At 34.8% G+C, this 13,017-nt stretch overlaps 1 protein-coding gene across 1 annotated transcript in view; it reads left to right on the top strand.

The window, feature by feature from the left end:
• CAPRIN1 (cell cycle associated protein 1) overlaps positions 1-13,017 on the top strand; it is a 32,048-nt gene that overhangs the window by 15,856 nt on the left and 3,175 nt on the right. Inside the window, exons 7-18 of the mRNA XM_037838922.1 lie at positions 1,859-1,996; positions 3,837-3,889; positions 3,967-4,053; positions 4,484-4,639; positions 4,721-4,829; positions 6,479-6,540; positions 7,551-7,661; positions 7,886-8,035; positions 8,720-8,870; positions 11,604-11,798; positions 12,283-12,383; positions 12,745-12,808. Of these exons, the coding sequence (XP_037694850.1) occupies positions 1,859-1,996; positions 3,837-3,889; positions 3,967-4,053; positions 4,484-4,639; positions 4,721-4,829; positions 6,479-6,540; positions 7,551-7,661; positions 7,886-8,035; positions 8,720-8,870; positions 11,604-11,798; positions 12,283-12,383; positions 12,745-12,808 (1,377 nt within the window). The remainder of the gene's footprint in view (positions 1-1,858; positions 1,997-3,836; positions 3,890-3,966; positions 4,054-4,483; positions 4,640-4,720; positions 4,830-6,478; positions 6,541-7,550; positions 7,662-7,885; positions 8,036-8,719; positions 8,871-11,603; positions 11,799-12,282; positions 12,384-12,744; positions 12,809-13,017) is intronic.

Below are 13,017 nucleotides of genomic sequence, written 5' to 3'. Positions count from 1 at the left end.
ACATTCTATTCTTAGTCACTGCCTTAGTCTTAGACTTCTGCTGATTTGAGGGCATTCATTTTTTTAAAAATTCCTTTACTTAGTCCAGTTTTCTGTTTGTGAGCTCCTTATCCTGAAATAAGCAACTATATCTTGATTTTTAAAAAAACAACATGTATTTAAGTTTTACTACCTCAGTAAATGAGGAATAGATTCCTAGTAAATCAGGGAATAGATTCTTGTCTTTGCTTTTTATAAGGTTGAATTACGGAAGTAGGTTTTGGAGCATATTAAGGTAAAAACTGTATTCATACCTTAATTTTAGCCATTTGTTGAAAATAAATTAGAATGGTAAGCTTTAATTGGTAAAACTGGATGATACAATTTGGACTTTTTTTTTTTTTTAAAGAAACAGGTACATAGAATATGAGGTGCCAATCCTTTTGTATCATGTAAGAAATCATTTTCTTGGTTTGTTAAAAAAAATTTTTTTTGCCTTTGCTTTGTTTTAGTTCTGCTACAAATGAATTTACCATTTGAGATTTGAGTGGAAAGTAATTGACATGTGGATAAACTTATTAGCTTAAAAAAAAGTTGTTTGATCAGAGTTTCATGAGAATTATTGTATAACTATGGATAAACCTCTTAAGCTTGTAGCTTGTTTGGGGGTTATTATCTTCCTAATCTTGTCCCTATACGTCTTTATAACTAATGGAGAGATACTAATGTAAATTAGTGTTTTTAATGTGCATTCAATTTTTATGCATAAGTTTTTGGAAATAGTTCTATGTAAGTCTCTGAAGCGAGAGAAGGAAAACATGAAATGTTTAGCATTTAAAAAAATTGTTGGTAATAGTTTTATTCATAGGATTAGTTTTATAAAGCTTTGATACAATATAATCTCTGAAGTTTTATTTTTCTGTACAATGCCCTATCAGGGAATGGCCCTACTATTTACTATTCAAGGCCAGGTCTTTATACATCCTACTTTACTAAATTCTGACAGTTTTTCTTCTTTCTTTCTTTTTTTTGCCTTTTAGATAGCTTTTAATGCTACTTTTCTCTTCTACTTTTCTCCTTTTCTCTTCTTGACTAATGTAGTCTCCTGAATGCAAGATTTCCCTACCCTCCTAAAATCCTCTAATGATTTCACATCATGTTTTGGATTAAAGCAATTGTCCTTAACTTCAAGATATTGTGTGTTCTGGCCTTTACCAGTAGCTACACCCTCACCTTTTTCTACAGGTACACCCTGTGCTTCAGCCATAGTGACATACTTTGATTTTCTTGTATGTGACACCCTTCTTTGTACAGCCTTTGTAAATACTGTTGCCACTGCCTTGGAACACTTTTCTTCCTACTACTACTCTTCTTCTAGAACTCAACTTTTAAAACAATTCCCCCAGGAAAGCCTCCCCTGGTCTTTTCTTTACTAGGTCCAATTCATTATACCTCTGTGTAGTACTTTTCAGAGATGTACTTTTACTGTTTTTGAATTTGATAACTCCTCTTTTAAACTGTAAGTTTAGTGAGGTCAGATAGTGTCTTTTTACATACCTTTTTGTGTCCCCAGTGCCTAGCACATTGCATATAGTAGGTACTGTGTAAATACTTGCAGAGTGAACTTAGTTGTCAGTTTTTTAAAAACTAATTTACTTAAAATAGATCTTTGAGGTCAAGTTTAATATAGATTCTTCTTATTTATCATTCTATAGGGAATTTCTCTTCTTAGTGAAATTAATCTTTTATGTGTGTTTTATTAACAGTTGAAGAGGGTTTTTCCTTTAATTTTTTCTTGCCATGATATTTTGTAGAATTTGAATCTTTTAAGCCACCATCCTCAGATAGTCTTAACATTATAATTCATTTTCTCTTTTAGATAAAGCTCTTAAGGAAATTGTTGAGCGTGTTTTCCAGTCAAACTACTTTGACAGTACCCACAACCACCAGAATGGGTTGTGTGAGGAAGAGGAGGCAGCCTCAGCACCGACAGCTGAAGACCAGGTAGCTGAAGCTGGTGAGTACTTAGGTGCATATGAGCTTTAGTTTTAGCATCCTGGTTTTATTCTGCTTTGTTATGAGGTGAAGCTATAGACTTTTTATGTTATATATGCACACTCAGATTTTTTTTAAGAAACTTTTAAATACAACAATATTAAAACAAAGCACACAAACCGTAGTTCCCCAAGGTATTCAGTATCAGTTATTTATCTTAATGGTTTTGATCACTGTTATAAACTGATATTTCTCCTGCTTCTGTACTGCTGGGCTGGGGTATTGATGCAAGCCAACTGTTATAGGCTTTTTTTTTTTTTTTAATTATTCATTTTATTGAGATATATTCACATACCATGCAGTCATACAAAACAAATCGTACATTTGATTGTTCACAGTACCATTACATAGTTGTACATTCATTATCAAAATCAATCACCAACACCCTCATTGCCACACACACAAAAATAACCAGAATAATAATTAAAGTGAAAAGGAGCAACTACAGTAAAAAAGAACACTGGGCGCCCTTGTCTGTCTGTTTGTTTGTTTTCTTCCCCCACCTTTCCACTCATCCATCCACAAACTAGACAAACGGGAGTGTGATCCCTGTGGCCCCCCCCCAATCCCACTGTCCCCCCTCATAAGCCACATTTTTATACAATTGTCTTCAAGATTCATGGGTTCTGGGTTGTAGTTTGGTAGTTTCAGGTATCCACCACCAGCTACCCCAATTCTTTAGAACCTAAAAAGGGTTGTCTATATTGTGCATAAGAGTGCCCACCAGAGTGACCTCTCGGCTCCTTTTGGAATCACTCTGCCACTGAAGCTTATTTCATTTCCTTTCACATCCCCCTTTTGGTCAAGAAGATGTTCTCCATCTCACGATGCCAGGTCTGCATTCCTTCCCGGGAGTCATATTCCACGTTGCCAGGGAGATTCACTCCCCTGGGTGTCTTATCCCATGTGGGGGGGGAGGCAGTGATTTCATCTTTCATGTTATAGGCTTTTAAAATAGATTTTTAACTGATAATGTCCAGATTTACTATAGTATACCATGCCCAGTATATGGGGGGAGTAGTATGAGATTTTTTTTTTTATAATGGGGATATTATAAGTTCTTAATCTTGAACTGTATTTCTCAGGCATTGGATCTTTAACACCTAGCACAGTACTAACATGTAGGTAGGCACTTAAGAGTACTTTTATGATAAGTTGATGAGTAAAATTGTAAGTGAAATTGGAAGCATTGTTGGAGCACAAATTTTTTAGTGGTTTAAAAGAATGGATTCTTGGCTATATCATTTATTAGCTATGTAGTTTTGAGCAAGTCACTGAACGTTTCTGTACCTCAGGTTACCCATTTAGAAAGTGGGGCTGATAGTCCCTCATAGGATTGTTGTGCACAGTAGTTAAGAAAATAAGAAATGCTCATACATTGACTGGCACACTAGAAGGAAAGACTGTGCATTATTGGAACTTAATAGTTTCAAGTCAACATATACAGTCTTTTTTTTTTTTTTTTTTAAATTCCCTTAGCGCTTTTACTGAGTAAATTAAAATGGAGAGTAAGATTTTAATCTGTATGTGATTTACACTGTTGCTTAGAAGGTTTTAATTTGCATTTACCTGATCCAGAACAACTACGGTTGGAACTAAAGCAATTTATTCTGGACTAAATGAAAAAGAGTTCTCTTTCTAAATTTATTGCTATAAGGATGATTTAATATAGAAACTTACTGTTAACTAAAATTCTGTAAATAAATTCAGGCTATGTGATGGTAACTTGGTTATCATTTGGAGTTCAAGTTGAATCATCACCTTTAAAAATATTATACTTTTTTTTTTTTTTAACCTCTTAGAACCTGAGCCCACAGAAGAGTACACAGAACAAAGTGAAGTTGAATCAACAGAGGTATGCTTTTCATTTAATGCTACCTTTACCTTTCTGCCTTCCAAGCAGAAGACTCAAACATTGACTTTGTTTTGCAGTATGTAAATAGACAATTTATGGCAGAAACACAGTACAGCAGCAGTGAAAAGGAGCAGGTAGATGAGTGGACCGTTGAAACAGTCGAGGTAAGAGAGCTCTAGCTTTCTCTGTTGGCAAGACTAATGATTTTATCTTTAGTAGTTTTTATCTCTCCTGAGAGCCAGTTAAGATGGTTAGTCTTTCGCATTTTTAGTACATGTATTATAATACCAAGTTTATTGCTCAAGACTGTTAAACTTAAAAATGAAAGGTGCTTTGCTTATCCCTATAGCTATTTAATTACCTTAGCTGATCTGACTACAAAAATTTATTTTATACAACTATGTATGGGTTATTCTATTGAATTATATGATTTTTGTTATTGACATCAGGTTGCCCTGTGAAAGTCTGGAATCCCACACGTATAGCCTTCAGAAAGGCCCACCTTATAGGGAATGTGTGGCTTGTCATCTTGGACTCTTCCTTTACCCTAATACTGTTTGGTTACCTAGCTCCCCATTCTTTCTCCCACTTTAGGTGGTAAATTCACTCCAGCAGCAACCACAAGCTGCATCTCCTTCAGTACCAGAGCCCCACTCTTTGACTCCAGTGGCTCCAGCAGATCCCCTTGTGAGAAGACAGCGAGTACAGGACCTTATGGCGCAAATGCAGGGGCCCTATAATTTCATACAAGTAAGTGCATTTTAAGTCAAATACTATAGCAGATGGTTTAGTGTTTACATTTGACTTAATTCCATTATATTCTAACTTTAGGATTCAATGCTGGATTTTGAAAACCAGACACTTGATCCTGCCATTGTATCTGCACAACCCATGAATCCAACACAAAGCATGGACATGCCCCAGCTGGTTTGCCCTCCAGGTTAGTAATGGTACATTTTATGTGAGATTGATTAAGAAGGTATAGGGGCCAGTGCTTTCAGGTTTTGTAAAGTTTTGTGAATTAATTTTTCTTTTTCCTTTGGTTGTTCATATTCAGTTCTTGTATCTTTTGATTTGATAAGAAATGTTATTGTTTGTATAATATGGATTATAAATATATTTCCATAGTTTTATTTTTTAACTTTTTATTGGAATATAGACATACAGAAAAGTGCATACAAGTGTACAGCTTGATGAGTTTTCATAAACTGAACACATCAGCACCCAGATCAAGAAATGTGGAACATTGCTAGTACCCTAGAAGCCCACTTTGTGTTCCCTTGCAGTCACTTGTCCCCCTTCCCCCCATGGTAACCACTTCTTGACTCTTAACACTGTAGACCAGTTTTGCCTGTTCTTGTAATTTTGCTTGGCTTTTAAATTTCGAAATTAATATAGGCATGAAAATAATAGAGGTGCATGGAGCTTTTTAGGAGAATTTCTGAGCATTTTATTACCTAAATAAAAATGTGATACAGGAATGAAGTTGGTAAGGGACTGCTTAAGAGGAAGGGGAAGAGATAGATGAGAAGACAGATGGAGTTTCTGACTCTTACTTACACACCATTACTTGAAGTAATACCATTAAATAGAGTGAGCACATTGCATTGGGTTAAGTAGACCTTCTCTTCAAGACTATTAGTAATTTTGAGTCTTCTAGGTTTTTCCCCAGAATGTGTCAGCATTAATGGCACAAAAGTGGAACTATGTAATGTATTTAACATTGCATAGTCTTAAATGTCCTAAAAGAAGTTGGTGAGTAAAAGCATGTCTAATGACACAGCTAACTTGGTAAAGTAGTTAGGATTTCTGTTAATTAAAGGGAGTTCATATCTCTGTCAAATCTATCATGAGTTTGAAAACAGATCCAGGGTTAGGCCTTCTAGAAAGGAATCAAAGTTACTACTGTCCATTTTTTGAGTTCTGTCAGAAGAAGAAAATGTGGTTTCCTTAGATGGTAAGTTGTGCCAAAATCAACACATATAGTGCTGACATAACCTGTAAGACTATTAAGATATCCTGGTAATGCTGAGTCCAGTGAAAATGAGTGATTTCCAAATGACTGACCAAAGTTATTTATTTTTTATTATTTAACTCTGATTGGGGTGGTGAGGGAAAGGAGGGTGTGGGAGTTGACAATAAGATGGACAGTGAATTGAATATAAACTTTTCAAAGGTATGTTTAAAAAATTTTCTCCTGTGGAAATATTTTGTAATTATATTGGAAGTTTATAATATTAAAATATTAACCAAATGTATCAAGGTCGTGAGTAAGAGTAATGCTACTTTATAGTTTGTGCTTTAGAAGGCTCTTTATCTTGGATAAGTATTGGCAGATTCTTGTCTGTTCTGCTCTGTACTTTGTGGTCAGTTTTTTCTTAAAAACACATTTTACTTACCCTTACAAAACATAAAATGAATGCAATTGTAATAATTGTTCACTACTTGGGAAACAAATGCTCACTTGAAAGCTAAAATCTTATCTATACTTCCTGATTTGTTTTCATGATTGCTATAAAAATTTGCTTTTTACTTCTCTTAAGAAATTTGAATATTTTGGGTAATTTTTTTGGGGGGTCAATTTTGCAGTTCATTCTGAATCTAGACTTGCTCAACCTAATCAAGTTCCTGTACAACCAGAAGCTACACAGGTAAGTGATATAAATATTTTTTCAGGTTTGTTTTAAACTGGTTCTTGGAAAGTTAGGTGCAAATTTGATCAGTGTCAAAGTCTTTTGTTACAAATACATTGGCCTGGATAGAGATCCGTCTTTTTTTCCCCATGTTTACATTCATTTTTATTTTAATGACTTTTTAAGTTTCTTCTTTAATTCTTGAGTTTATAGTAGTTTATTATAAATGTAGGAAGAAGCTTTTTTCATTCTGAACTGCGGAGATATTTCAGAAGACATGTTTCAGACTCCGTAAGTCTAAAATTTGGTGCAGGCTTTGCCATCTTAGAAGCAATTGGAGAATTTAGTAACTAGGGTAGGGTTTATTTAACTGAGCTTTAAAAATACATGTATCTTTTACCCATGACATTTTTTGAAATTACCTATATAACTGCTTGTTGAGCTGTACTTTGAAAGTTAACAGCTTTCTGTATATATGTTATATTTTATATTAATGGAAATAACTGAAATTGTGGAACTGTGTAACCCATAACATTCTTTGAAATTTGCTCTCTGCTTGTTAAATCGTACCTTGAAAGTTATCCCTATTAGGTATATATGTTAAAAGTTCACAATTAAAAAATGCATTAAAAAATGTGTACAGGAGGGAAATCATTTAGAATATGGCTGTAGTGGGTTTATATACATTGGCTTTTCTGTGGCTCTGGAGGAGTTAGTCTCTTTCAGCAAAAAGAAAAAAAAAAAAAAGTACAATGGTCACAGGTTTTCCAAATTGTAGGCAATCTCGTCAGTAAACCTCAACTTTTAAAGACACACACACACACACACACACACACACAGAAAAACAGTATCTTTTGCAGTGAGGTTTTATAGTCTCTAAATGCAAAGTGAAAGCTACATAGTATTAGTTTCTCATATCTTTTAACAAATATATCTCTGTTTTAGCCCTATCTGTATGAGAGTTGGTGTATTTTTAAATGTCAGTTTTGAAAAGAGAAAGAAACTTGGATTTTTTTACTTATGTCTAGGTTCCTTTGGTTTCATCCACAAGTGAGGGTTATACAGCATCTCAGCCCTTGTATCAGCCGCCTCATGCTACGGAGCAGCGACCACAGAAGGAACCAATTGACCAGATTCAGGCAAGTTCTGTTACCAGGTTATGAGGCACTTACTCATGAATTTGGCAGAGGTAAATTACCATTATTACCATTAATATAGTAACCCTTCTTTTTGGGCCTAATGCATGCACTACAATATTTTGCTTTCAGGAAATAGTTGAGTTTGTAAATATATGGTAAGGGTGGTAGCAGACATCACCTAATTTAGTTTACCACTAAAGTGCATCTATTTACTTTGTCTTTAGGCAACAATCTCTTTAAATACAGACCAGACTACAGCATCATCATCCCTTCCTGCTGCTTCTCAGCCTCAGGTTTTCCAGGCTGGGACAAGCAAACCTTTACATAGCAGTGGCATCAATGTAAATGCAGCTCCATTCCAATCCATGCAAACGGTAAGGAAATTAATTCATTTAACATTAAGTGCCTAGTGTGACCTACGTATGCATCATGCTAGGTTCTCAGCAAAACTTTGTGCTTGAGTCTGCATCTACCTTAACTACAGCGCGTATTTACTTGAACATAGACTCTATTTCATTTCCCAGAGATAGAGCTGAGTCTTAAGGGTTAAGTACCTGCATCTTGTTTCATAGTTTCACCCTTTTGATAGGATTAAATTACTAACTTTTAATTAAAATAGCAATAAAAATGAAAATTAAAATAAGTTAATTAAATATTCAATTAAGTCCATAGAATAAATTTCTGAAAGTGGTATTGTGTTTTCAGGGTTTTGCATCTTTTAAAAAGGTTTTTAATATATGTAACGGTACTTTTAAGGACACTGAAAACATCTTTTTACATTTTTAATTCCTGCTTCTGTTTCATAGCTTGTTATTATTCTCTCCTTCATTAAATGCTCTCTAGTATGTGTATTTTTTCCCACATTGAAGTTCACCAATTAAGAGATTTTTTTTGTGATGTGTGTTTGAGATGTGTGTTTGAGGTGTGTGTGTGTGTGTGTGTGTGTGTGTGTGTGTGTGTGTGTGGTAAAACCAGCATTGAGATGATGTCAGTTTCCAAGTAGGGAAATTGTTAGCATAAAAAGGGATGAAATAATCATTTCCTTTATTCACTTACAGGTGTTCAATATGAATGCTCCTGTTCCTCCTGTAAATGAACCGGAAACTTTAAAGCAGCAAAATCAGTATCAGGCTAGTTACAACCAGAGCTTTTCCAGTCAGCCTCACCAAGTAGAACAAACAGAACTTCAGCAAGAGCAGCTTCAAACAGGTAGGAAAATCAGTGGCATTTTATTGGCTACCTGTTTTCCAGTGCAGTTACTGGCACTGTTAGGTTTGTTTAAACTTTAGAGTGGTGGTGCACAAGAATTTTTGTTTTTCCTAGTAGACCATATGGATCTTCATTGCTGATACTGAGTTAGATCAAGTCTGTATTTGTTGTATGTGAATTACGTGCATTTTGGAGGTCTTATACCCATTTCTTTGGTCAGTGAGCTTTCATAATATCCCTGTTTCATTATAGATTTTAGTGGAATTAGACTTGTTATTCAAATTATGATAAACTTTGCTTTTAATTGCTAATTGATTGAGGCCTGCCAGGTTGACATGTCAGCAAGTCAGCTGTACAAAGGGCAGAACTGAAAAGGAAGTTAGCTTGGTTCTCATCGTGCTAATTAGTGAAATTTATGAAAAGATATCATGGTGGCTACATTTGGTAGACTGTTGAAACAAAGTCCTTGTTGACAAGTAAGGTCATAATTTGGCCAGTCAATCATCCCTGTCATAATAATAATGTAGAAAGAGGTTCTTTTTAGGAATTTAATTGGAATCCCACAACAAGCTAGGAAATTGCTAAAACCATAGGAATAATTTATCAGACTGATAATAGGAAATTTTTTAGTGGCCCCATTACTTGATACACCTAGAATGAAGTTTCAGTAGTAAATTCTTACATACCCCTGTAGTATACAGCAAATACCAATCAAAATGGACTTTGAATACCTCATGATCTGATAGAAATTTGTCAGTTATGCTGTGCTCAGTTTCTGAATGATAAAACTGTGCTTCTTGCTCTCAGGCTCCTTTAACTATTTCATGCTTCATACTCATAAGTTGGTTGTGAACAAGTAACAAGTATTTTGGGGGCCTTGTTTGCCATTTTTTTTTTCAGATGGTGTACTGATGTCATTTGACTTATTTTGCCCTTTGTGGCAGTTGATTTCAAATGTCTTGCTGTTATATTCTATTGAGTTTCCTAATTGTGAAATACTTGAGCCAGATGATCTCTTTTATTACCATTTCAAAATATACATTATGAAAATTAACATCATAACATTTTTAGATACTTCAAATAAAAATATTAAATCACCCTGTACACCTTGACTGTTTGATACGTTCATACTACCACCCTAATCCAGGCAGCTACCATCTTTTTTTTTTTTTTAACCAACTCTTCACAGGAGTAAAAAAAAAAATTTTTTTTATTATGTGGAAAAGTACCTGAAGAATCCATGAATTATTATGTATGCAAGTAGCCATCATCTCTTACCTGGATGATAGCACGTGTCTCCTTAATGTTATCCCTTGACTCTTATTTTAGCCTACTCTATTCTCTACACTGTAGCCAGAGTGATCATTTTTAATTTACATCGGATGTCTCTCCCCTATTTAAAACCTTCAGTGGCTTCCTTTTACTTTTTTTTTTTTAATTCATTTTTATTGAGATATATTCACATACCATGCAGTCATACAAAACAAAGTGTACATTCCTTTTACTTTTAGAAAAGAAATCCAAAGTCCTTAAATTGGTTTTCCAGAGCCTATCTATTTCCTGTCTGTATCCTAACATTTCTTTCTTTAATACTCATACCAGCCACAAAAAGAAAGTTCTCTACTGTCTCAGGGCCTTTATACTTTCTTTCCTTTTTGCCTAAAACCATCTTCCTCAGATGTTTGCATGGCTTGCTCTATTTAACTTCAGGTCTATACTCAAATGTCTCCTCAGAGAGACTTCTCTTCATCACCCAATACAAATAGAATTCACTTGCTTTGATCATTCATTTATCCTTCTTTGGTTTTTTTTCCTCATCACTTACTACCTGACACAGTATAGATATTTTTTATTTGTATGTGTACTTATTCACTTGTTATCTGCCATTAGAATAAGACTTCCATACAGTCAAGGTCTATGTGTTATTCACTCATAGATCCCTTGTGTTTAGGATATGGCAGGCAGTCCCATACTTATTGAACAAATCAGTGTGTCCTACCATTCCAGAAATTTTGTTTAGATTTGAATTAATATCTAGTCAAGAACAAGATGATAACAGGATCTGGCTGGGGTGTTTGGCTTTTTTTTTTTAATGGGCTAGAGTTTATGTTTTATAAAGTTAAAAGGTTGTAAGTAGAAGACTTCTGCTGATTTATGTGTTAACTGAATATTCTACCATGTAGCCACTTAGCTCTGGAGAGCATGGTTTGTCTCTTTCACTAAGCCCACCAAGGGACTTGGAAAAAAAAAAAAAAAAAAGCTTCTCTTAATAAAAAGAGCTTCTACCACTAAGGAGCTTTTATGATGAAGAAGAATAAATAAATGACACAAAATGATAACTGTACCAAGTGTTTCAGCATGTGAGATAGTTTTAATTATTGTGGGTCTCTTGTGCTAAAGTGAGATATCTTTCATTATAAGATGTTTAACAGTATAGCCTTTCAGACTATTTGTTTGGAAGTATTGAATTGTGTACCCTAATTTCAAAGGTTTGGAATTATTGCCAATGTTTTTACTCCCTTCAGTTTAATCTATGGATAGGAGAAAAATGGGGACTTCATTAACATGTAGTTTTCCCTATTGACAATATGCAGATTTCTCTACAGACAGAATTCAACTTTGAGGGTACTGTATAAAATACTTCTTAAATCAGAAAGAGTGTAAGAGAACAAATTAATTATAGTGAGCTGTTTGTGTATATGTCTATACGTACATGTATTTCTTTTATTACAGTGGTTGGCACTTACCATGGTTCCCAGGACCAGCCCCATCAAGTGACTGGTAATCACCAACAGCCTCCCCAGCAGAACACTGGATTTCCACGTAGCAGCCAGCCCTATTACAACAGCCGTGGTGTGTCTCGTGGAGGTTCCCGGGGTGCTAGAGGCTTGATGAATGGATACCGGGGCCCTGCCAATGGATTCAGAGGTATAAAAAAACCACCTTTCAATACTTTTATGTTCTTTTTTGATTTGCAAAATATGTAGTTTTCCTGTGTTTTTTGGGAAAGATGTACCTCTCTGCCTTAACCTCGTCTATACAGTTTAAATATTTCTAGGATGTTTTGAGATAGTGATTTAAATGACAAAATAGGGCTTTTTTTTTTTTTTTTTTTTTTTTAAGTCAGACCAATGTTTACCACCTTCCTCTGGTGAATAATTATTTTCTACACATTACCAGACCTTTTTTCCCCCCCCGCTTTTTTTGTGTGTGCATGGGTAAGTGAAAATTTCATTTTCTAATGCAGTTAACATTCAGAAAATTAAACAGATTAGATCAGGATGGGAAATTCAAATTAGTTTGAATAACTTAGCATTCCTTCTAAAATTTTCAGTTCTTCTTTTGGTCAATAATAAGAAAGCAAATGTTCCTTGTAAAGATGAGACAAACATTTTATTTTACTAAATTCTAGGAGGATATGATGGTTACCGCCCTTCATTCTCTAATACTCCAAACAGCGGTTATACGCAATCACAGTTCAGTGCTCCCCGGGATTATTCTGGCTATCAGCGGGTAGGTAAAGCAGTTTTAATACATAAACTTTATCTAAATAAACTAATGAAAGGGAGTGATGTAGTGCATGATGGATGGGCCTTTAGTAACCAAGTAATTTGGAACTAAATTTGTAGCTTTGCATATAACTTGCTTTTCTTAGTACTCAGTAGGTACTCTTTTAATTAATTGTGTTAAAAGCAATGATTTTTAGGAGCAGAGAAGTATATTTCATTGAATGTTCTTGAGAGTAATGGAAATGTCTGCAAGATATGGAAGAATTCTGTATTCTTTATGTAACACTAAGAATAGATATGGATGGGTAAGCATTCAGAAGAATCTTACTTTCCTTCTCTTCAATACTAACTAGCTTGTCTTTTAGGATGGATATCAGCAGAATTTCAAGCGAGGCTCTGGGCAGAGTGGACCACGGGGAGCCCCACGAGGTAATATTTTGTGGTGGTGATCCTAGCTCCTAACTGGAGCTTCTGTTCTGGCCTTGGAAGAACTGTTCATAGTCTGCATGTAGATACATGTTAGGAGTACATTTATCCTTTCCAGACTTCTTGCTAGGATTTAATGAAATGCTCTGTTTTAAAAACTAATCTTGAACCCAAATTTTAATTTTTTGAATGACTTTCCCTGTTACTATATA

This window comes from Choloepus didactylus, chromosome 6, assembly GCF_015220235.1.
Source record: "Choloepus didactylus isolate mChoDid1 chromosome 6, mChoDid1.pri, whole genome shotgun sequence".
Lineage (NCBI taxonomy): Eukaryota > Metazoa > Chordata > Mammalia > Pilosa > Megalonychidae > Choloepus > Choloepus didactylus.
This window is presented reverse-complemented; position numbering and strand designations above follow the sequence as displayed.